The sequence below is a fragment of the Salminus brasiliensis genome, chromosome 5, assembly GCF_030463535.1.
Source record: "Salminus brasiliensis chromosome 5, fSalBra1.hap2, whole genome shotgun sequence".
Taxonomy (NCBI): domain Eukaryota; kingdom Metazoa; phylum Chordata; class Actinopteri; order Characiformes; family Bryconidae; genus Salminus; species Salminus brasiliensis.
In genome coordinates, this window is record NC_132882.1 from 24757144 (window position 1) to 24781081 (window position 23938).

The 23938-nt window shown below is 41.6% G+C and overlaps 1 protein-coding gene across 2 annotated transcripts; it reads right to left on the bottom strand.

Moving 5' to 3' along the window:
- Positions 1–148: 148 nt before the first annotated feature.
- lmtk3 (lemur tyrosine kinase 3) lies at positions 149–22584 on the bottom strand. 2 transcript variants are annotated; one of them, XM_072679905.1, is made up of 16 exons: positions 22118–22584; positions 18668–18801; positions 16788–16932; positions 16191–16264; positions 15569–15687; positions 14287–14374; positions 13546–13694; positions 13178–13262; positions 12507–12625; positions 11803–11952; positions 5131–11599; positions 4730–4893; positions 4098–4240; positions 3310–3572; positions 2994–3078; positions 149–1551 (listed from the first exon to the last, which is right to left on the bottom strand). In XM_072679905.1, exons 1-16 carry the CDS (start codon positions 22215–22217, stop codon positions 1427–1429), a joined length of 8412 nt encoding a protein of 2803 aa, XP_072536006.1. In that variant the 5' UTR covers positions 22218–22584; the 3' UTR covers positions 149–1426. The 2 variants fall into 2 exon arrangements, with proteins under 2 accessions (XP_072536006.1, XP_072536004.1); XM_072679903.1 differs by having other exon boundaries at positions 3310–3644.
- Positions 22585–23938: the final 1354 nt, after the last annotated feature.

Genomic DNA, 23938 nt, shown 5'->3' on the forward strand with positions numbered 1-23938 from the left:
ATTTTATTTATTTTTAATTTTTTTTATATATATATTTATTATTTAAAATTAATTTATTTTTTAGAACCAATCATTTAGAATAATCTACATGAAATAAAACGTATTTGGGATTTTAAAGCACTTCTCAAAAAGTCAGTACAACAGGGTATTATAAGCCAGTACAATTTATTTTCATCAAACAGTTCATTAAATGTTTCACAGTCTCCATGTGATTTTGTTTGTGTGTTTGTGTTTTTATTTATTTATTTTTTTTTTTTGCTCTCCAGGTTATCCAGAACCTCAAGAAACCTCGCAATGAAACAGACGCTGAAAGCGACTTTACAAATGATCTGGGTCACTTTCGACACCGACTGATCATCAAAATAATATTAATGAACAGATCAACTCATGGCCATGTGCGCTGACTTCTCTTTTTTTCCTCCATGCTTAGCAACAATAATCGCTTTGAATGTAAGTAATGACGAGAACATGTCAAATACATACTGTTAAAAATAACATTTATAAATAGACACACTAAATGACAAATAGATACAGACTAACATCTAGAAATAGGTAAATAATATAAAATATTTCAAAGCATTTATACTTATGGAAATATCTGGCTTTATTTGATGAGACGGATGAAGCAACTTATTAAAACAAAGCACAACATCCAAAAACAATGAAAGCAAAGTAATTGTGCAACTGCTGCAACTGTACAGTAAATCAGACTGCAAATAAATAAATAAATAAATAAATAAATAAATAAATAAATAAATAAATACACAATGTAGTTAACAGAAATACACAACAATTTGCAATAAAAAATACAGTATAAAACATAACAGTAGGTAGCAGGTTCATTTTGTGTCGTGCGTTCTAACAATACATCTAAAATAAATGGTTCTAAAATGAGTTTGTACAGTAAATTCACTATCCATTTGTACAAATACTAAAAGAGCACTGCACTGTTAGATAGGGAGGGTGGGTTTGCCCTCTCGAGCCTACAAGGATGTCTGACTGCAATGAGAACGAATTTACAATGGCAATATTTCTATTCAAGCTCACAAATAGACAGGTACTGGTCAAAGAAAGTGCTTCCCCTTCTGTGAAAGAGGATCGGAATACAAACGTACTTCAAGAAGCCATGAAAATAGAGCAGTTAAGCTGGTACACAATAAGACTCCCGTTGCATAGCCGTAAACTCCATCTCAGATTTTACATAGCTCCCGGCTGCTTGGCTGTAGAGGTTCCTGCTTTGCACAGAATGGACCTGCTCCTGCAGCAAAGTAAAACCTGGAATATCTCCAGCCTTGGAAACAGGAGTCTTTAGCCTGATTTAAAAAAATAACCTCCAGAAGCCACCGTGGTTCACGATGACTGCAGAGACAACTCTGTCACTCCAGAGAGCTACATTTTCTCCAGGTGTGTCGGAAGGAAGAGTGGGTCACACCAAATGCGGGTCGTCGGCAGGGCTGACAGTGAAGCGTGATGCCGGGACTGAACTGATACCTGTGGGAGATCTTGGCTTCATGTGGTCCTTGTTCTTGCTGGCCTTGTGATTGCTGCCTCCTAGCAGGAACAAACATATGCCATTAGCAAGATGAAGCTTGATGAAGCTAACTTTCATTTCCCCCAGCACTGATATAAAGAGCACATAGTGATATTTTTAAAAAATCAGGTTGTTTTTTATGTTGTTTATGTTCACTTTGTTCATTTTGTGAAATATATTCAGATTGTCCACAAAGTGGAGCTATTGGCACTCAAGTAGCATTCCTCTCACACACCAGCAATTTTACAGCCCAATTATAGGCTGTCACTCTGCAGCCAGTGTCATGCCCATATTAAGAGCTCCAGATCTAAGCTGGGTTTCTCCATGAGGAAAATCATTTTGAAGATTGCTACATTTTTTCCTGGGGAATGCTACTGGATGAATTTCCAGGTTGTTAAAATATGGATTTTTTTAACAACAAAATATAGATCCTTTAGGGTGCCTCAAAGCGTGAATGACACTTCTCGACTGTAGGGAGACCCAGAAGCAAGAAATGCCAATTTCCCATAGTGCTGCTTTAAAGCAGCATTACTCAAGAACTGTTGGGAAGTGTCATTTATTTTTGCACCACTGATGTAAATACAAACTACGCTTTTAGCTCCCCTTGATGGACAGCAGTAGATGTGCATTTGTCGGCAAGCTGAGAAATACAAAACCGACGTCGGAAATGAAAGAAGCATGTGGACTGTGTTATGCAGTTCTCACAAGCTTTGCCCTTCCCGCTCCACCATAAGTTACTTAGTGTAGTAGCAGGAGATGCCACTCCCTATTACAAGTCAGTGGAGCATCAAAATGATTTTGAAGCTGTTAGTTTAGGGTAAATTTGCTACATAAATGTTGCTTTAGGAGGTTCATTCTATTAGACTAACGGCCTCAGCTCATTTTCTTTAAAATCCAAACATTAGCGTATATAGTGTGAAGCTGTTCAATTAACACATATTAAACGTCACCGAAGGGTCACAGCATTATACTTCATCTACTTATCTCTTGTGATACAGAAGCTCAGGATTTCAGTATCCAGTACTCCTTAAATAGACTTGAGCAGAGCTTTGAACTGCTCTGCACACCAAGAGGGGCTGAGAAATGAGAGCATCTAAATTTAGTGCTGATTTGTGAAAAATAAATCAAATAAATAATGTAACTCAAACTCACAGTCAGTCTGGCACTTAAGAGAAGTGGTTTCATATTTGAACATTTGTAGTGAAAAAGGCAGCATTTCTCTAATTAGTTTGCCAGTGAAAGAATAACCATGTATTAGCAAATACTGATATAAAAATGCCTAGTCTTTTCATTTTTACCCAAAATATTTCAAAATTCTACCCTTCCCATATATATATATATATATATGCAAGATCTGTAAATTTATGCTTTATGTAACTAAGGCCCCGATGACACCTGGCATTAACATGCATCCTGAGTGATCCAGTCCAGCAACAGTGTGCTCTCTCTTTCAGATACTCACCAAGTCCATCGAAGTGAGCAGGCTTTCCAAGAGGAGACGGACTTGTAGGTGCAGAGCCAGAACTCAGCTCATTAGTTGGAGTTTCCTACAAGATGAGATCGGAAGGTAATGAGCAAGGAACCAATTAAGTCTACAAGTCTGTCTAACTGCAATTAGAACAATTACAATTAGTCTAATAAATCTAATTCTAACAACAGCAATATGTCCATTCAGAAATAAGATGTATTAAGTATGGCACACAATGTGCGGTTCTGGGACAGTGAGTTTTCCTTGATATATTTTAGGCTCCACACAAAGTTGAATGCGTTATTGGCACCTGATCGAAAAGATAGACTGTGACATCATCGAAAAAGGACACGTTCCTTCCATGGTCGCGGTTCTCTTTGTCTAGGGGTTCCTTGGGCGATTTCAGCAAGCTCCGCAGGCCTACTCGCTTGTGAACATCTGTTTCTGTGATGACGATAACCTTCCTGGAGGACTCGTCCTCCTGTTCTTCTTCCTCGTCTTCTTCAGGATCGCTTCCGGTTGAAACCCCCCTCCTGCGACCAATTCTGTGGTCACCCCCGTCCCAGAATCCTCCTTTGGTGCCAGGAGAGAGAGGGAGCGAGAGTGCCAGTGGAGGGAGGGAAAGGGAGAGACGAGCGAGTTTAGCTGGAAAGGGGGATGATGAAAATGAAAGCAAAGATGGAGAGTGTGAGAAAGTGTGTTAAATATCTCGCATCTAAACACACTGCAGAGCTGAAGGACTGCCATCATATAATCTGGGTCATGATTCTAGCCAACATAAACTCTGTAAATGACAGCTGGATAAATGGTGTAAATCTGATTGCCATTACGTATAAAAGAAAGCTTTATGGTTCTCTGTAAGACAGTGGTTCTCAAAATCAGTACTGATGAACCATTAGCATTTGCCCTATCCATATGTGTTGTTGGGAGTCCACTTTCTAGAAAATGGAGATTTCATTTAACTACAACTGTCACCTATACAACGGTCACCTTGTTTAACCAATCAGGACTTGGCTCTCCTTCTTTCCACTGAGAAATCGTATAGACCCAGGTCCTCATTTATGTTCAGGTGTACTAGCTCACTTATGTTAAAAGTACCTTTCATAGCTTGGTTTGTAGCAGGTAGGGCAGGTGCGATCTCAGGCTGCTCCATCACTGTCAGCATCTCACTTTCTTCTTCAGCATCTTCACTCTTAGATAACGCTGGGCTTGAGGAGACTGCCTCTCCTTTACTGCAGAGACTGGAGTAAGCGGGATAAATTATTTATGACATCAAAACACATCAACAGTAACCTTAACCTTAACCTTTAACATTACAAGCCATGTTAATGAAATATGAAAACTTGTGGACCAGAATATCCCCAAGATTATCCTCAGATTGTCCCTGAGATTGACACCCCTTCTAATGAATACATTCAGCTATGCCGCTGACAGAATCTCTGGAGCAGATAAACATTAACCCTCTGGCTCCATGCCTAATGTCAGGCATGGGCTAGAGGGGTATAAAGCCCCCAGCATTGAGCTGTGGAGTAGTGGAACTGTGTTTTCTGGAATGAAGGTGCTCTATTCAAAATCTAGTAGAAAGCCTTTTCTGGACAGTATAGACAGTTACTCCAACATACAATGAATGAGCAGATGTCCCAATACCTTTGTCCATATAGTGTACATAAAGTACCTTAAGCTGCTTAGTAATATAAATATTCATTTATATACATGTTTACACAATGTACCTCTCTGTTTCCAGGGAGGCTTTTTCCCTGGCAGCATCATTCTCAGTGGTGAGGTTGGTGTCACCCCAAGGACGCAGGATGACGCTGTCAGTGAGGGCAGATCCCCAGAGCACATTGGTTTTGACGTTCTCACTGAGAGAGTACTGTAGTTTCTCTTCACAAACCTTGAAGTGAAAAGTGAAAGATGGTTTAAATGTGAATTACATGTGCTAATGACAAATACACAGCTTAATCACTAGCTAGGTCAACACAAAAACTAATGGCACACCTTCTATGTGTATAGCACTATGATATATTGTCACAATATTTATAAGTAATAATTATTTAATGTAGTAGTAAGAATATGCTTAAATGCTTAAAAGTTCTAGGCCCTAATACATTTGTACTGATTTTTTTTTTACCTGCATCATTAGCCCATTTTTTGTTGGCATTTGGGACAGTGATCGTTGACCTTTGGTAGCTTCACTTGAATGACATGGTGAAATGTTCGATGACACATGTGCTCCCAGCTTCTTTTCCAGTAAAAGCTGAGAACCTTCTTGGAAGTTCTGAGAGCCCTTCTCATTCTGCTCAAAGACTTGTGATTTTGCTGTGGAAATATCTGAGATTCCATCGACCTCTTCCTTCAGCTCAACTCTTGTCCGGCCTTGTAAAGTCCCAGAGTTGTCTTGGCCCTCCGCTGTGATAGTACTCTTTTTCAGTGACTCAAGCAGTTCCAAATTTCCCAAGAAGAGGTCTCCAAGAATATCTTCATCTCCAGAAATGCAGCACAACTTCTCTAGCTTCTCAAAGTCCTCCAAGGGCTCCTCATCTAAATCCTTCCACTCTGAGATCAGCAACTCTGGGATGGAGTTTAAAGAGCATTGAGAGATCATTGGACGGGACGTGCTATTTCTGTCATTCTCACTGATGCAGTCTGACACCAGGTGAGTCTGATTTTCGGTGAGTAATGACATATGTGTTTTCTGTCCCAAATTTGCAGTAATTCCTTTGCTGTGAGTGTTGGTTGAACGCTCCCTCTCAGACTGATCTAAAGAATCGGCATCATTAGAAAAGTCTGATAGACTTTCATGGTCTATGACCTCAGGCCAGGGTTGGTCAGTTGTGCTCTGTACATTTGCATTAGACTTAATCTCTATATGGTGCACTGTGTTTGGATAGTTGGTGGGGCCTTGGCAGTCACTCATCTCTGCATGCTGAGAAGCATCGCAGTCAGAGATCTCCATAGACACCAGTGCAGGAGCGCAGCACTGGACACTGCCTGTATGGACTGTGCACGGTTCTTCTTCAGTGTTAACCGTCAGACTGGGACAGGGAAGAGAATCGCATTTGTCTTTTTCAGAAAATATAAGCTCTTCGCTCTCCCTATTTGACGTTTGGCAGTGATTTCCAAAATCCTCTCTGTCAGCCAGACTGTCGTAACTGTCTTGGCATTCTGCAGTTACGTGAGGTTTAATAGCAGTACTAGCAGTGCCAGGCAAGTTTGACGTTTCTACTGTGGAGGGCATGACCAAGGCCTTCATCTCTTCGGTCTGAAATGGTATTGTGGCCCAGCTGTTGTTGTGGTCAGTTTGAGATTCATCAATTTTCACACCTTCAAACCTCACAAAGTCACTAGGGTGGGAGGAGTGCTCTACATCTCTTTCTCTTGCCTCATTCTCGAAGTTAAGGATGTTCGCCAGTCTGTTGAAGTTTTGATTCCCTTCAGGGTCCAAAATGTCATCTTCATCTGCTTCATTTTGTATATACACTTTGGAACCTGGGGCACTGGAGCTCATATTTTCAACACCATTCAGCTGGGGGAGTAGTTCTTGCTCTGGGTTTTCCAGATTATCCACCTCCACCTTTATGCAGTTTATTTCATGTTGCAGCTCTCCATTCTCCATGTCAGGATTCTCATTGTTTTCCTCCTGATGAATAACCATCATCTGCAGTGGAGGAGCTGGCTGAACCCAACTGGGAATAGTGTGTTGCGCAGAGTAATTGGCTTGTTGCAGCCTTTCATCATTGCACTTATTTTCAAGAGCCTCCAAAATGGTAGGATGAGGCTCACTCTTTGCTAGTTCATCATTTGCTTCTTCGTCCCAAAATTCACAGCCTGCAACCAATCGCTCTCCCTCTGCACACTTGTTTTGTTCAAGACCTGGGAAAAACTCTGACCCTAATTCTCTTTCGGAACTCTGAATCTCAGCTGTCGCCCAGTGTTCATTTTCAGCTGATGCCCATTGGTCATTTTCAGTTGAGCACAATGGAAGATCTCCTTCCTGGAATCGATGGCAATCAAATTCTCCCTTCAGACATACACCTGTGCCTTCGACATTATTAGCATTCCACAACTCTTTGGCCTTCAGTTCTAGTCCCCTTGAGGGTTCCTCAACAATGTCATGAAAACTTTCTTTAGCTGAGGTCTCTGTTGGAAGGGCCTGCTCTCTTTCTGTATTTGGAGATTTCTTGGTTGTGAAACACAGCTCAACTGCAGCTAGCTGCCCTTCGCTTTCAGACTTCGCCTTTTCCTGCTCCTCTTCACTTTCTTCAGTGTAAGACAGGTTTCTCAAGCCCAGTTCATTGGTATCAACCTCTTGTGCATCTAATGTCAGCCTCTTTGTTTTTGACGTCAACTCTGTATTGGTCTCAGACCAGATGGAGTGGGTTAAGATTGACTGTGTGTCCTCAGTGCTGGACTTGTTCTTAACCTGGATGCTGGTGAAGGATGGCAAAGTTTCTGTCTGAAGGCTGTAAAACTGAGACAACCTGGATTCACTGCTGTCTGGCATTGGTATCTGCTTTTGAATTTCGTTTAGTTGCGAAGAATCTAAAATTTCATTTTCATTACCTTTCAAATATGCCTGATGCCCTAGGAGTTCCTCCACTGGGCTTTTTTCTATTGTTTTAGGAGGCAATCCATAGCTGTGTCCTGAGTTATGAAACTCTCTTTCCTGACTAGAATCATCAAGGGATGACATTTGGTAACTGAGTTGCAAGCCACTGCTGTACGGAAACCCTTTCAGTGGCTCGTCATCAATAGTGGAGAGTAAATTGTCAATAAGCTCAGTGCTGTTGTGAGTCTTTGAGTCCTCTGAAACATTCAGGACACTTTTATCATTACCATGTTCGAGACTCTTTTCAGCAATGCTGACCTCTACCGTCTCTATGCCATCACCAGATCTCCGCAAGACCATTTTATCTGACAATAATTCTTTAATCTGTCCCTTGTCTTTTGCTTTGTTTTCCAAACTCTCGTGCCCTACTAGACCGTCATCATCCACTTCAGTCTTTTCCTCAATACCCATCAGTATTCCTCCTCTCTCTCCTGCTTTGCTACTGCCAGGACGAGAGGAGCACAGTCCATCGCCTCCTCGTCTGGGCACACCCTCACTAGCGTCCCAATCACTGTCTGAGAAATAGGCAGAGTCTCGATGAGGTGTTTCAGTTCCAAGGACCCTCCAGCCAGAGCCTCCCCCAACAGTCCATGAGTCTCCAGGTGTGAGGCAATCCATAGAACTAGACGTAAGAGGTGACATTGTGGAGTCTGTGGGTGTAATAGTGGACAGGGACTGATCAGAGTTTGGTTCCCTTGCCAAAGGAAATGGGAAGGCATCCATGTCTGTTTGTCCCAGAGGCAGTGCTGACTCATTTGAAGTCAAATTCTTTAAGATTTCTTTTTCTTTAGCATCATATATCATATTGGAATGTTTGTCGCTTTCAGTATGAGATAGTTGCTCACTGGATAGAGGAGATGGAGGAGTCTCCATTTGTGAGGCCTGGGGCTTAGTCTGTGGTGATTCTAGGCTTTGTCTGTTTTGAATAACTGTGGGAAACAATACTGTGTCCCAGATGGTCTCAGTTGTGCAGGAATTGGTATTTGCTGACTTGGTTTGCTCAGGAATGTCTATAAATGTTGACGAACTTTTAGGCGAATCATCACCTAGAACCTCTGAGTCTATAGCGCCAGGGCTGACTGGACGGCCCTCATCTGTTGTTAGCTGTGCCTGCATGCATATTTCTTCCCTGTCCATCTTAGGAACTGCACTAACACGCTCAGGGGTTTTGATTAGGCCCTCATCTGAGTTACCCTCTAAAAAGGACTGAGTTTCAGACTGTCTACACAGTTCTCCTCGTTCTCCAGGCTTTACATAACTAAGAGATACACTGGACCCTAATGCTTCATTTCCACTGTCTGTCACCTCAGCATCTTTTTCGTCTGTCATAAGAGGAGACAACTGGTCCATTAGAAGCCCTGTTTTAGGCAAAATTCCTGAAGGAACAAAGTCAGCAGGGCACTGAGGCTTTGTGTCTGCCTTAACCAGATTAGTATCAGGTGCTGTTGTTTTCTCTGTCTTAATGCTTTGCAATTCTGATGCTATTTGCAATACTGGAATTTCTGGACGAACTGCGACTTTTATTTCACTCTTTTTCACTCTTTTGGTAACTTGAGCGTAGATGGCTTCTTTCATGTCACTCATGGGCTTCCCTGATGATCTTTCAGATTCAAATCTTATCGTTTGTGAGGACCCTGGTTCAATGCATATTGACTCATACTCAGGTGATATTGCTGTAGGTGACAGACTTTCCTCCTGTTTGCGCTGTCTTGTTATTATTTCAGTTAGAAAAGTCTCAGCTGATTGGATCTCCCTTAGAAACTCCTCTCGGGTCATTTCCTCTTTCTTAGACTCAGTCTCGGTAGTGATGTCAGATAACAGGGAGCGTGATCTCTTCATTCCTTGAGAATACGCTTCTTCTGCTTCTGCATATGTTGGCAGGTCTTGTGGACGAGCGTAAGGGAAGGGTGTGGTTCCAAAGCGAGACACTGGGATTCCCCCATCACCGTCATACACATCTTCACAATCTGATACTGCTGTGTCAATCTCAGTGAGAAACAAATCCCTCTTTTTAGGGCCATTGTCCAGTCCGGTAAGCGATCCTCTGTCTGACTCCCAACCCTGAGAGGCTGAGTCGAGTTCAGTAAGGAGGGACTGGGAGCGTCGCATCCCTCGAAATCCATTCTCCTTGTCACTCTCCCTGCCCCATGAGGTTTGTCCCATGTTTGAGTCTGAAGATTCGCTGGAGATTTCAGTTAGAAACAGATGTATTGGGGATTTCTTGGCTGCTGCAACTCTCTCCCGATGCAGCTCTGCATCTTCCTTCCAGATGGCCGGGAGAATGGTATCAAGCCGGGATTGGGTTCGCTTCATTCCTCTGGAGAAAAGTTCCGTTGTAGCAGGGTCTTGCTCCTCTGCCAGGCTAATGTGTTCAATGGTAGTGGCACTGCTGGATCTGCTTGGAGACAGAAACAGGGAATCATCATCATCTTCCTCTGAGTATGCTGGGCTGGAGGAGGACTTTCTCTCAAACTCTGGAACTGTGGACTGTGAGCGAGTCATTTTACAATAAGACGAATCTCTGCCCAATGGGGACCCCTTGTCTTTAATGTAGGAGTCCGTGCCATCCCTTGAATTGTGCAAGGACTGCGAACGTGTCAGACTTCTGTCAGCAATTCGCTTGTCAGCATAGTCACAGCTTAACGGGTCTCGTTGTAAGTGCACTGCAGAGTTGTTATGTCTGGGAAATGTTTCTCCAGAATAATGGGGGTAGGAACTTCTCTGAAGTCTGTAATGAGGAGGGAGGGGTGGAGGGCAGGTCTGAGGTGGAGGAAACACAGACGGTCCTCCAGAGGATGGGGGAATGGATGGAGAGAGAGAGGGAGATGGAGGCAGTGTCTGGTGTGTGCGATTAAACCCTAAATGATCAAAATTAGCTTTAGATGAGGAAGAGCTGCTCAGGAATATTGAATCTGAAGCCTCAGACTTTCCCATGGGGTAGGATGATCCAGGGTAGTGACCCAGCCCATAGGATCGAGGGTATATCGGAGGAGGAACAGGTAGGGGCCGCGAGTGCAAGTGGTTGCCTGATGAGATGGACATTGAGCGGGGTTTTGGAGGAAGAATGGGTGCTTGGGAAATTACAGATCCAGAGCACCTCGGGTTTGAGTCTCTTTTCACATCTTCTGTTCTGTCTCCAACATCTACCACTGCAAAATCGGTCACTCTGCTGCAGCCTTCTTTACTAAACTCAACCAGGCCTGTGTTTGGCACCAGCACCTGGACTTCACTGGACCTTACGGTCTGAACGGTCTGAGAAGCAGCACCTCGTCCAAATTTGTCCTGATAACCAAAAGCAGGTCTTTCTTTTCCAAGACTTCCACTACGAATCTCTACTAACTCCAGATCCCCGGGACTGACAGAATCTGCTCGTAATGACGTTTTTCCTTTCAGAGAAGGGGATTTGTCCTGCGGGGTGTGCTCCTCCAGGCGAATGTAGTACTCACTGGCTAATGAGGGGCTACGAGCACTGATCACAGGAACCACTGTGGGTGTGTCAAGAGACTGCCTGTGACCAGAGCTGGGCGTAGGTATTGGTTGAGGGGGAGGAAGAGGTTTGTAACCCCTCCTACCATGGGCCTTCTCCCAGAAGTATTCAAAATTTAACCCTTTGCTAGTCTCAGTGACTGTTAAGATGTCGTCAAGCTCAGATGTTGTAGGAGTAATTGAATTCACAGGATCCAGCAGAGGGAAGGAGTTACCATTCCCTCTGAAACTTCCGCCCTCTCTGCAATAAACTCTTTCTCTCTGCCGTTCGCCAGCAGCTGACTGAAACGCATTGGGGCGAAGAGAATCCCATCGTCTTTCGAATGACTCTTCGCTCTCGCCTCTTCTTCCTCTGCCATGTTGTTCCTCATACTCCTCTTCATCCTCATCCTCTGATACACTCCTCCCTTGTTCCGCAGCCAGGAGAGAGGAGAGGAGAATGAAGACTTCATTGACCGTTGGCCGCTGAGAGGGTGGAAGCCAACACGACTGCATGACCTCGTACCTAAAAAACACAAAGAACTTTTTTCTTTAATTTGAAAACAATAAATATGTGTACTTTATCGCCACTGAAACTCTTGGTGCGCTGACAATGCTTTGCTTCACAAATATGAACAAGCTGATGAAAAAATAGGCTAATTTCCAGCATGAAAGCAAAAGGAAATCAAATAAACCTAAACCTAATAAAAAGCAATAATAGAAACTGACCAGTAGTCTGCATGAGATAGCTTGAGGCGTGGTTGTGCAAGCGTGATCTGCCTCTCCTTGATGACAAATGTAAGGACTTCTTCATCACTCAGATGTCTGTGTGGTTGGGCACCAAATTCAAACAGCTCCCAAATCACAACGCCCAAAGACCTACCAATCAAAAAAACAATGCATTAAATCGATTATGTTGGGCTTACAGAAATGAATCATACAAAATAAGTAGATTATGTAGACTGAAGATTCTTTGATTTTCAGGATTGGTGTCTTTTTTAAGCTCTTCTACCAATGAACAATGTCGACTAAAATCGCTGACTATTTTCTCAAGTTAACTGGGAACGGCTCGGAATGTGCATGAACTGCGCAATAATCAACAAAATGTAACCATAACAGTGTGAAATACCGTTTGAAATTACAGCTTGTGCAGAAAAAAAATTAACAAATAGACCATGTCAACAATAATTAAAATAATTAAAACAGTGATTTTTTTAAAAAGTTACTTGTCTTTATTGTCTTAATTGTTGGTTAGAAACTACATAAAACAACTTCTAAAGCTAAATGTAAAAGCTGACAGCTATTTGGTATTGAGATTTTTATTAATTGTTATTAATTGCTAGATTTACTATGAAAATAGTTGTTTGTTGCAGCTCTAACTGACTGATCTACTGCACAGTGTCCTATTACTGATCAATCTATATTGTCTGTACCAGACGTTGCTGGTCTTGGTCTGGTCCGTGACCACTAATCCTCCTCGGAACTCCAGCAGCTCTGGGGCGATCCAGCGCAGAGGAATCCATAGCTTATCCGGAGTCAGATAGTAGTCTTCCTGTTAGTGGCACAGAAAAGCCAACACATATCCTTCAAGATTCAGAGAAATTAGATTTCATGTTCTTTAAGCTAAATGCAGTGAGTAATCAGATTAGTCTACTATGATACACCTGTTCTGATAAAATAACAATCCAAGGTTAAATAGAGATTTTATGGGATTTAAAAAATGATGTTGAAATAATTTGACTTCATTTTAGCAGGTAAAAAATAAGATCATGAAAGGTCATTTATTTTAGGATAAAATTGAGTCAATTTTATTTGATCAATTCAGCCATCAAGTTAAGCAATTCATTTGCACATGCCTGTCGTAGGTATGGGCCAATATGTGCATGACCATTTTTGGATATCGATGCCAGCCATTACTTTACATTTCAGAGCATCTCTAGAAGTCATGCATTTTAATTAGTGATCAGAAGAATATGATGTTCAGTAAGGTATGCATGCAATAACTTTTTGTGCTCACAAATGCGCTCATGCATACCTGAGCATGTAGATTAATGGCATATTAACTGAAACAGTGTTCTTAAGATGCAAAGTGCATGATAAGTACCTTGTAGTGGTTGTGTGAGAGACCGTAGTCTCCAATCCTGACTGTCAGATCTGAGGTAAGCAGACAGTTTCTCAGTGCCAGATCACTGGAGGGAGACAAACACAAGCCTAACGCATCAATTTATTTACATCTATAAGTCAGCACCATCAATTTGCATTTACTGTACACAACCTGGCACCTTGAAAAGCAGGACCCATAAAGTGTAGAAATTATGTTTGACCAGGGTGAGAGGATGGTTATGTGTTACAATAAGCATTTATGCAGTGTTGTGCATCATTGGAGAAGCTCCCAGCTCCTGCCACAGAGATTTGTAGCTTTTTTAAAAGAAAATAGGAAAACGGAGGAGAATAATGTACTAGTTTGCTCACCTGTGTATGTAGTTGTTCTCATGAAGGTGCAGGAGGCCTGAGGTGATCTCATATGCCATTCGTTGCAATGTCAAGAGGTCCCGGTTCAAAAGGTCCGGTGTCATGCCGTCTGACTTCCTCTGAGCCCTTAGATACCTTTTGAGGTCACCCTGGAGGTTATAATAAATACAATAAATATTCTACCTCTAAAATTTCTACCTCTCTATGTTTGGACATCACTCTGGATAAGAGCGTTTGCTAAATGCCATAAATGTAAACATAGGGTTCTTCAAATGTTTTTTAGTAATAGCAACACTTTTTTGAACCTTTTGAATTTTCTTACCCCTGTTGAAAAAAACGTATGTATACCAGGTATCAGGCATAACTTTACCACCACCTGCCAAAAGGCATTGTCTCCACAGGACCTCTGAATGTGTCTTGTGATATCTGGGGCCTTTTTGGATCACATCAATGAGACTTAGGTGCCCATGACCCTGTCGCCGGGTTCACAGGTGGTTCTTGGACCACTTTTGGTAGGTACTGACCACTGCATACAGGGAACACCCCACAAAGCCTGCCTGATGTTCTGAAAATACCCTGGCCTAGTCATCTAGCCATCACAATTTGACACTCGCTGACTGTTGTATATATATGCATGTGTGTGTGTGTGTGTGTGTGTATTTGATATTATAATAAGGTTATTCAGTCAGGTTCCAAATACTGGATATGGATGAGTGCTGGAGTAGAACTCTGAGTGCTTACCAGCTGGCAGAACTCCATGACCAGCAGATAGGGGATGTTCTCACTGCACTGCCCCAAACACTGCAGGATGTTGGGATGCTGGAGGCTTCTGTAAGAAAAAAACAGAGAGAGAATTAGCTATCTAGGCCTAAAAAGGACAACTAGGTGAAAAATGTTAAAGGGTAAATTACAGTGACCATAAAGGAATGAGGAGACACAGAGAAAGAGACAGAGTAGGCAAGTGTAATTATACTCCAAACTGGGAACAATATATAGGCCATTTGTGCTGTTGGAGTGTTCACTAACCCAGTTTCTAGGCAGTGTTTTTATCAGTTACTGCACTTAAGTTACACAGATAAGATACTGAATGTCTTTAAAAAATCAGATACAACATATGAATGAAAAAAATGAATACTGTATCCACGTTGCTGTATAATCTACTAATGAGACTAGAGCTGGGAGGAGCAGGAGGAGTGTAGCACATGCTAGAGTGGGTTGTACTTTGCTACTGGTTGTCCTCAGACTTGGATATTTAAACAATGCAGCTGCATTACCTTTCATAATTAATAAAACACCTGCTCTCCACGATGTACATCATCACATTTTTGGATTGCTATGCACGGTTACACTCTTATGTGACACTGATCATTACAAAATCAGCTTAACATAGCATACACATATGCTCCATATGGGCTTCTTCAAGATTTCCTATATTCTCCTAACTATTTATGGTTAGTATGTAAGAGACTGGGAATAAAGACTGGTCAGATAAGCTGCTGCTCATGTTCTTGCATCAGTGTGGTTGGTTGGCGCTTGACTCTTGCTGCTTTTGTACCTCCGTAATCAAAGTAGCAGTGAGCACTGAAACATTTTCCTACCTGTCTAGGGCTAGAAATATTGGTTCTAACCTGACAGGGCCTTGCTGTTCCAGATTATAATTCCTAAAAATAATTATGGGGCTCATATTTCATGTTTAGGTCTTATAGTCCTTTTCCCACTTTTTTAAATGGATAATGAATAATGGCCTGCATTTCTCCTAATTTAATTTAGTTTCTCGCTTTTTCAATTGAATTACCTTAATCATTTTTTGTTTTTGGCATACTGAAGTCACTTGTTTTGTTGTCCAACCAGGCCCACAATTTCAGACTGTACTTATCTGAGATGTAATGTAAAGGCAATCAACGTTCATATGTTAACCTAAAAGACTAGGTAACCTAACAAGGCTCAGAATTAAAACTTCAGCTGCAGTGCGTCAGGCCAGGCTGGACTTGGACAAAATTTCACACTTTATTAAAGCTGTGACCTGTATGGCTCGGCCTCTGCCAGGAACTTGCGCTGTTCCAGCGGACTGGCGCTGACTTTCAGCTCCTTTACCACAGCCTGAGAGGAGCTGCAGTCGCATAGTACCTCTGCCAGAATCACCTGAGAGAAAGAGAGAGAGGGAGGGGAGAGAGAGAAAGCGAGAAAGATGCAGAATAGAATACAGCGACGGGAGCATTAAAAAAAAAGAGCATAATGAAGTCACACTGCAAGGCAGGAGGAAAGAGTGATCACAGGGAGTGAAACACCTTAAATCTTGTTTTCTAGCCAACCACAGAAACTGGATAAGCTCTCAAAGGCAACACACGATCCAAATCTGGGCCAGTGCCATTCTGGACAGTGGACAGCCTGCTGTATATCTCAATGAAAATGACTTTTCGTCTGATGATGTTCAATTCAAAGCCAGCTGAATGATTGATCATTATTGACGCAGGCAACATTAGACAAAATAATAAAACTTAATTATAAATACAAGACATCATAGGTTAGAGTACTGTCCTGGGACACAGCAATATTTAATATTTAACTTTAAGGAGCACTTCTAAATTCACAATTTCTAAATTTCTAGCACTATTTCTTATATTATAATTTATCATTGGAATTACCTTTCCAAACCATCCATTTCCAATCTCCTGCAGGTAGTTGAGAGTGTGTCTCCGAAAACACTGAGAACTGGAGTCTGTGGAACCAAATGAAGACAAAAGAGATAAGGTGGAGTGTGTGGGATAAGCAGAGAGAATGATGTGTGGTGTTTTGTGTGTGTACTGTACCTGTGCTAGTGGTACTGTATGTACTTGTGTATCTGTGGTGTTGCATGGGAAGTGTGCCTAGTGTTGTCTTGCTTTAGAAGCCAAATATGTCGTCACAAATTGCCCTACTTGTGTGCTGCCTCACTTGAGGTTGAATGCAGTCAAATGCTCAAAGCATTGTTCCAACATGTAATGTAAAGCCTTTCCAGGCTGCTGCTTACCCACAGTAAAAGTAGATGGGGTGGTGTTACTTTTACCTGTGCTGCACATGTTTACATATGTACTATTTATGGGTTAGTTAACCTGTCGGGTATTGTCTGCAGATGTGGTTTTATCACTGAGGTGGGTGTTGGTAGTCAGGGTCCAGCTGTGTGCTTTGAGTAGTTAGATGATGTGTGTGGAGGACTGTGTTTTTTGGGCCTGGCTGCAGGTGGACAGTGCGTGAGAGGGTACCTATGCCATTGGACAGTGCAGGGCATGTTCGGTCTCGCAGAGGCAATGTATAGACCTCTGGAAGAGATGGACATGAGGACAGGCTGTCCTCAGGTGCTGGGCTAGAGCCTCCTGAGCATTCCTCTGCCTCAGCATTATCAAACTCCTGAAGGGAGACAGAGAGTAACAGATTAGTTTTGTACTGATCAACTATCTTTTTACACTGGCTTCCATTAAAAAGGAAAGTTGAGTTTTTTGCCTTCTATAGTACCATTTTGGAGATATGCGATTTGTAGCCTATAGGTAATAGACGTGTATTTCAACTTTAGTAATCTATAGTTACTGATGCACTGCACTCACTCACAGTAAAAGCAAAAATCATCACATTTTTTTTATTATTTTAAAATCACCCTCAGCCTGCACATTTTCAAACTCTGTGATAAAATGTTATAAATATCCAGTATTATTTATACTGGATATTTAGAGTGACAAACAGTTGTTACACACATTGGTGAATGTAGCATTCGGAGTCTTTCCCAAAGAACCCATATTGGTGTACCCTGGTGTGCTTGCCTGGCTGGGTTTGCCACGGTGCTATACTATGCTACACCAGTCACTATATTTGATAGTAATTAAATCATTACATAATTAATTACATAATGAAGTCCATTGACATTTGAAGTGAATTCTGTATCAACTGCAGTGCTCCACTTAGAAAAAAGTCAGTCCTGGGATTTAAACCTCTGACCCTCTGTTGAATGGTGGTATGTGTAATCGTACTGAACCTTCACCATACAGGGGTCCCGGTTCGGTGCACGCAGTCACACAGAGAATGACATGGTACACACTATTAGAGTAAATATGGTCATTTCACAAGCTGTTGGCTTTGCATGGTATTGTGGGAAATGTAGTGGTTTAGGCGTATTGCTGTGGCAACTATAGCCTTGTTTGCCCCACCACACCCTCATCTCTCATCTATCTCCCTCTGGCAGCCACTTGACTCAGGCGCTTGTTTGTCTCTCTCTGAATTCATCTCTCACTGTTCTCACCTTTGATAAAAAATTAAGTATTTTACCAATATTCTGACTTTAAACATTATTATTTCAGCTCATGAAATCATGGTGGATCAGACGAAGACAATGCATTTGTGGAAACACACTGAACATGCTAATATTTACACTTTACTGCTTAATTAACACACCACAGGCTGTATTCGCTACCTCAGGGGGTGCTATACAGCAGTAGAAGGAATAAACTTGCACAACTGTTTGTTCAAATTAAATAAGAAAAAAAGTCTTAGTTAGTCTTAGTTTATTATTTATTCTGTATTGAACCGTGAGGCCCAAACTGTGGTGCGTACCGAACCATGACTTTTTTGTACTGTTACACCCCTAGTAACTAGTTATGTAATTATCTATGCAGTTATATTTATATTTAGGGGCAGCTGTGGCCTAAAGTTCAGTGAAGTAGGCTTAGGACCGGACAGGTCACTGGTTTAATCCTTAGGACTGGCATCTACTGTTGAGGTGCCCTTGAGGAGGGAAGCAACCCTCACCTACTGCTCCAAGTGTGTGTTCTCACTGCCCTTATAGCTAGTGTGAGTGTAAACCAGTGGAGCCTCCTCCTCCTTGGGGCCAGCTTCCTGGCTTTTTCCCCCCACTGTTATAGCTTACGAACAACTCAATCAGTTTGCCTGCTTTGCATGTCCTTATCCTAATATCCTCAGGGAGTAATAAAAGTCACAGAGCATAAGGGGGTAATATTTAACTGTAAACATAGAGTTAAACAGTAATGACAACATTCTTCTAAGGGTTAATGTGCCTGTATTTAGATTCCTGTCTGCCTGTGTCTGAGCCCTGTCCCGCAGATGATAATCTAATTTTATCTGAGAGGAGACTTACATTGAAGCCAACTCCTCCCCGTTTGCAGCACAGACAGGTGAGGAGCAGCAGAATGAAGGAGACCAGGCCAGAGCAGGAGATGAGGATGACAACGTAGGGTGGAGGAGAGAGGGAGCCATCCCGCGAGACGGAAACTGCGAAGGGCGAAAAAGAAGAGACAGAGGAAAGTCACATATGGCAGTTAGCTTCACGCATCCATCTTGATGGTGGCGAAAGATGAATCTAATTAGGTAATGTAAGACAAAGAGCAGAAAAGGAACTGAGAGAGTAAGAGGAGAGAGCGATATAGAGAGAAAGAGAGAGAGAGAGATAGTCCTACTGGGGAAAAACACTGAGAAAGGAGAGGAGATATAAGGTTAGCTATTAGCTTTTAGCAGTAAATTTATAACAGAACATAGGAGCCCAATGAAATGCAAGTCATTGGGCAGCTGGTCAAAGTAAGAAGGACAGCAGAGGAAATCAGAGCGGAGCAGCATTTGCATGGGTAAGAAGGAGGAGGTTCGAAAGATAAAGGTTAAAGTTTAGGGAAACCAAAGGAGCCGGAGAATTCATAATACAAGACATTCCTTGTACTTTTCACTAGTGAGTGAGAGGGACAGGCGTTTGGAAAGTTGTATTGGGTGAGGGCCTGTTTTAGGGGAAAGGGTTGAATAATTGAGAAAGATTCACTCAGATAGGGAAGGTACCAAGTCAGAAGGGTTGGGGGCATTTTTAATTAGAGTACCTCAACTTGCTCGTGGGGTGAACCATCTGTGGAAGAGAGAAGGGAGGAGGGCACTGGGGTTAAAATAACCTATGGCATGGAAAATTACCGCTAACACTGCATATTCACAGACAAACACACACACACACACACAAAATAATCTACAAAAAACTTCTTGGCATGACCAATGGAGTCTGACAGTGCTGTGAGTCATCAGGTCCAGCCATGTGTGTTTCTCAGACATCGGGGACGAACCTGAAGAGGAACTGGAGGGCTGTGTTGATTTGCTTTCAGGGATTTGGAATTAAACTACTAATGTATGAAGAACAAATACAACCATGAATGTGAGAATGAGCTGAGATGCAGATAAAAGAAACTCAAATGTTCAATAACTAGAAAAAAAGGTGCTCCGTTTCTCAAGATATGTAAACCTTGAGGTAAAAGCTGAAATACACTATAGGTCCAAATGTTTGTGGACACATTGCTGACATAGATGTGCAAATGCACATGCACAGCTTGTCTAGTCCCTGAACACTGTTGTCACTGAATGGAATATATATATATATATATATATATATATATATATATATATATATATATATATATATATATATTTTTTTTTTTATAATATATTATTTTTTTATTTTTATTTTTTTGTTTGTTTCTGGAAGAAACCATGAATGAGCAGATGTCCCAATACATTTGTCCATACAGTGTCAATTTTCCCGTTTTGTCAGAGATTATTGAATCAATGAACAGCCTTAATTATGAAATCTTGTTGGTAGTTATCTATAAAGTGAGCATGAAAACTAACTGACATGTTAATGTTATTTTTTCTTCTAATTTAAGCTCATATAAGAGTTTCTCATTTTAAAACTACATTTATTTGGTTCCTACTATTTATTTGTTTTTGTTTTTTTAAACACAATTTCCACCATATTCATGTATTGGTTTGTCTGCTTTACACACGTTATACCCGGTTTCAAAACTATAATTATAGTACTGAGTCTAATTAAGAGAGCCAACAATCACTTCAGTAACAAACGTCCTGAGAAGAAGCTGAACTCTCAAATAAGCCATAGCAGCTTATTATAGCATCCATATCATAAGCTCATGTAAATAATTCAGATAACACTTCTAAAACAAGTTTCTTCAATCTTCTTTTGAAAAAAGTACAAAAAAGTTTAGTTTTTTTTAAAGACACAAACCTTTATCATACTTTAAAAAGTCAAGCCTTTATAATAACAAGTGTATATCACTGCTGTTCAATGAAAACCAAGTATCTCCATTTTTGTGTGTTTTTAGTTTTCTCAATGTACGAACCCTGTATCTGCTCCTGTACACTGAGTAACTGATTGGATTGATGTATTGACATCCATTCAAAGTGAAGAGCATTTTTGCCTTCCTGTGAAGTCATCATTTTGGAGTTTGTTTTTTTTACAGTGACAATATGATTAGGGTCTAACATATTTCCATGATTAAAAACAATAGTCACAAAAGTCAACACTTAATAAAGTAAAATCAGAACAAATCTTTGAATGAGGCTGTAAGCATATAGAAAGTGATCTCGTAAGTGATAAAATAATAAAAAAATATTTTTATTTTAATATAAATTGTTTTTTTCCCCCTTGAATAAGCAGCCCGTTGGTGGTGCATTATTACCCTATAGGTGGGGGTATTTATACTCCTGTATAGCGCTAATGCCCCCACATGGGTCAAAAACACATCGCACATGTGTGTAAATCTGGTGATAATGAATCACAACATTTTCATTATGTCATTGAAATGTTAGTTCGCTGTTATGGTAGCTGGCAGTCTACTTTCGCACACTTTTCACATTTCTTTGCTTTTTCGTTTTAAAAAGCAATTCAAACACAGACAGGAGAGGGTCAGGATTACAGGTAGAGCCCGGCCGAGATTAACAATAGGAGCATCTTTGGGGAATATGAGGGTTAAAGGCAGCGAAATGGCGATACACGCTTTTATCAGACCGCCAACGATAACAAATATATATATATATATATATGCTGTTCGCAAGTGTGTACAGAGGCTGTATGTCTGCTGAATTTTATTCATATTTTATTTTGCTCCGTCTTCGCTGGTCATATGGGCAGACAGGCGCTGCATAACGTTACACACAAATAAACATGAGGCCTATTGCGACTGTCAGCGTGTGAATAACCGACGGTAAAACGATCCCGATCACAGGTTATTATATTAGTCACAAAAACACACACCGGCCTGGAGATCCTACTGTTTTTACACATCACACACTGATGTGTGGGAGCAGGGTTAGCTTTTTACGGTTTTATTGATCTTTCGCTTATGACACGAGAACATGAGCATATTTATATATTTCCCCGTTTCCTATATCTAAACGAATAACGCCTTTAATAACACCCTCTATATATATCCGACTGCCTCTATAACCAGTACTCGACGCATTTGACCGAATAAGATCGCAGAAATAGCGGTTACGATCCATAAAAATACCCCACAGTACACACACAGCCTGCCCTTCACATTTCACAGTCAGGCCAATGCACAGCGGCGCTGAAGCTCGGTTTACACAATGACAGGATTTTTATTATTATTATTTTTATAACAGTAAGTTAATAAACATCATTACTATCTGTATGAATTGCCATGGTACTATTCCCCCGCCTCCCTCCATCCATCCATCCCCGCCGTCTCCGTCCCAGCCAGGCGGCTTTAACCTCCACCTCCGACTCAGCGGCTCCTCTCACCTTCTCTCTGCGGCGCTCCGAGCGCTCTGTCCGGACTGAGGAGGGACATGAGTCCCGCTAGCAGCAGCAGCACGGTCCCCCAGCGCCGCGGTGCTCGCATACTGCCGCTGGGTTCCCGCGCACCATCCGCGCCGCCGGCCTCTTACTCTGTCCCGCTCGAATAAAGGAGCTCCGCCGCGGATGGTGCTGATGCTGTTGTTGTTGTGGTGGTGGTGGTGCTGCTAGCGCCCCTCTCACCCTCCTCCTCCGCCTCTAATCCGGGGTTTAAAGCGCCTTTGTGCTTCTCCTTAACCCGAGATCGCTCAGCTCGGCTTCATTATTAGTATCATTCGCGTAATGTTTTCACACAGCTCAGGAGAAAGCGTTATTGTCCTCATGTAAAAAGAAAGGCTGCTCAGCGGAGGAGCGTTAGCTCTGCTAGCCTGTATTCTCACCAGAAAATGGTAACTACGTCAGACGCGTTAATATCACCCCCCCCCCCCGTCTCTGTCTCTCTCTCTCTCTCTCTCGCCAGTGTGCTTCTAGTACTCTCTCCCCGTCTCGTGTTCTCCACTGTCTCCAGATCAAATACGTCAGGCACCGATGAACCCGCTCTGTTTATGACTTGCCTTGATCGTCCCTTTAATATCAACAAGATCCTCACCACTAGCATCCTCTTCATCCCCACAGTCACGTTCATAATGCTCCCCGTCACCGTGATAATAACCTTCATATCGTGAGGCCCCTCACCACCACCATGTTTACAGACACTGCAAAATCCGCTTCAGATTGCGCTGCGTTCACACACGCACTCCAAATCCAGTTTATTTAGAATTTGAATACTTATTAAGTCTGAAGCAGAAAAAACACACACATCTGATTTAGATTTTTAAATCTATCATATTTTATCTTGTATTTTATCTTAGTCCTGAAACATGCAGATCCAATCTGATTGGTAAAGGTCAGCAGTAATGATCTGATTCGGAAAACATGTAGAGTGTAGGACTGGGCGATATGGTAAAGATACTATATCACAATATGTAAGGACATTTTTCACAATACACAAAACCATATTTATCACTATACATAGATTAAATACATTGGGACAGATTCTTAAAAAAATACTATTCAGATACTCTGTAGTACTGAATACAGTGTTTTGTCTTTATCATCTAATCAAACCAGTCTAATTACACTGTTAGTAATGAAACCTGCTGTTGATCAGTGTTCATTAAGCACTAACAATGTCCTCAATATGCTTAGAAAAGCATATTATGTATCACGATATATCACAATATGATGAAATACTGTCCTATTGCCCAGCCCTAATTGAATGTAGTGCAGACAAAACATTAAGCTCTGGAGGAAATGTAGGTTGAATCCTAAATGTCTCCCTAGGTCCTACGCAGTGCACTACACAGCTCACAAATAATGCCTTCTACAGCAAAGCAGTGCACTATATGTTCAAAGGGGAAACATCTGAGCTAGAACTCTGTACAAGTGGGATTTGTTTGCAATTCCATATCTGGTTCTCAATCTGCGCTAAAAAGAGTCACTTCACCATCAAGAAACGATTCATCAACGATTCAGAACGATGCCACGGAAGAACTAGTTCCACAAAAAACACATTTACAAAAGAGATGGAAGCGTGAAGAACCTTTTACAGGTCTAAAGAAGTTAATGTAAAAGGTTCTTTAGACTCTTTTACAAAAAGGGTTCTTAAAGGAACCAAAAATGGTTCTTCTAGAACATTACTCAAAGAACCCGTTGTAGCACCTTTCTTTTTAAGAATGTCTGATATTTGAAGTAGGCGGACATGGCCTCAATGTTGGTCAGTGTAGT

Bases quoted from the DNA above. Each gene is read 5' to 3' on its own strand.
- lmtk3 (XM_072679903.1), bottom strand. From the start codon at position 22,217: ATGCGAGCACCGCGGCGCTGGGGGACCGTGCTGCTGCTGCTAGCGGGA. The intron at 18,802-22,117 runs GTGAGAGGAGCC...CGCCCTTCGCAG, and splicing joins CGGAGCGCCGCAGAGAGAAG to TTTCCGTCTCGCGGGATGGC. The intron at 12,626-13,177 runs GTACTTATCATG...TGCCACTAACAG, and splicing joins TCTCACACAACCACTACAAG to GAAGACTACTATCTGACTCC.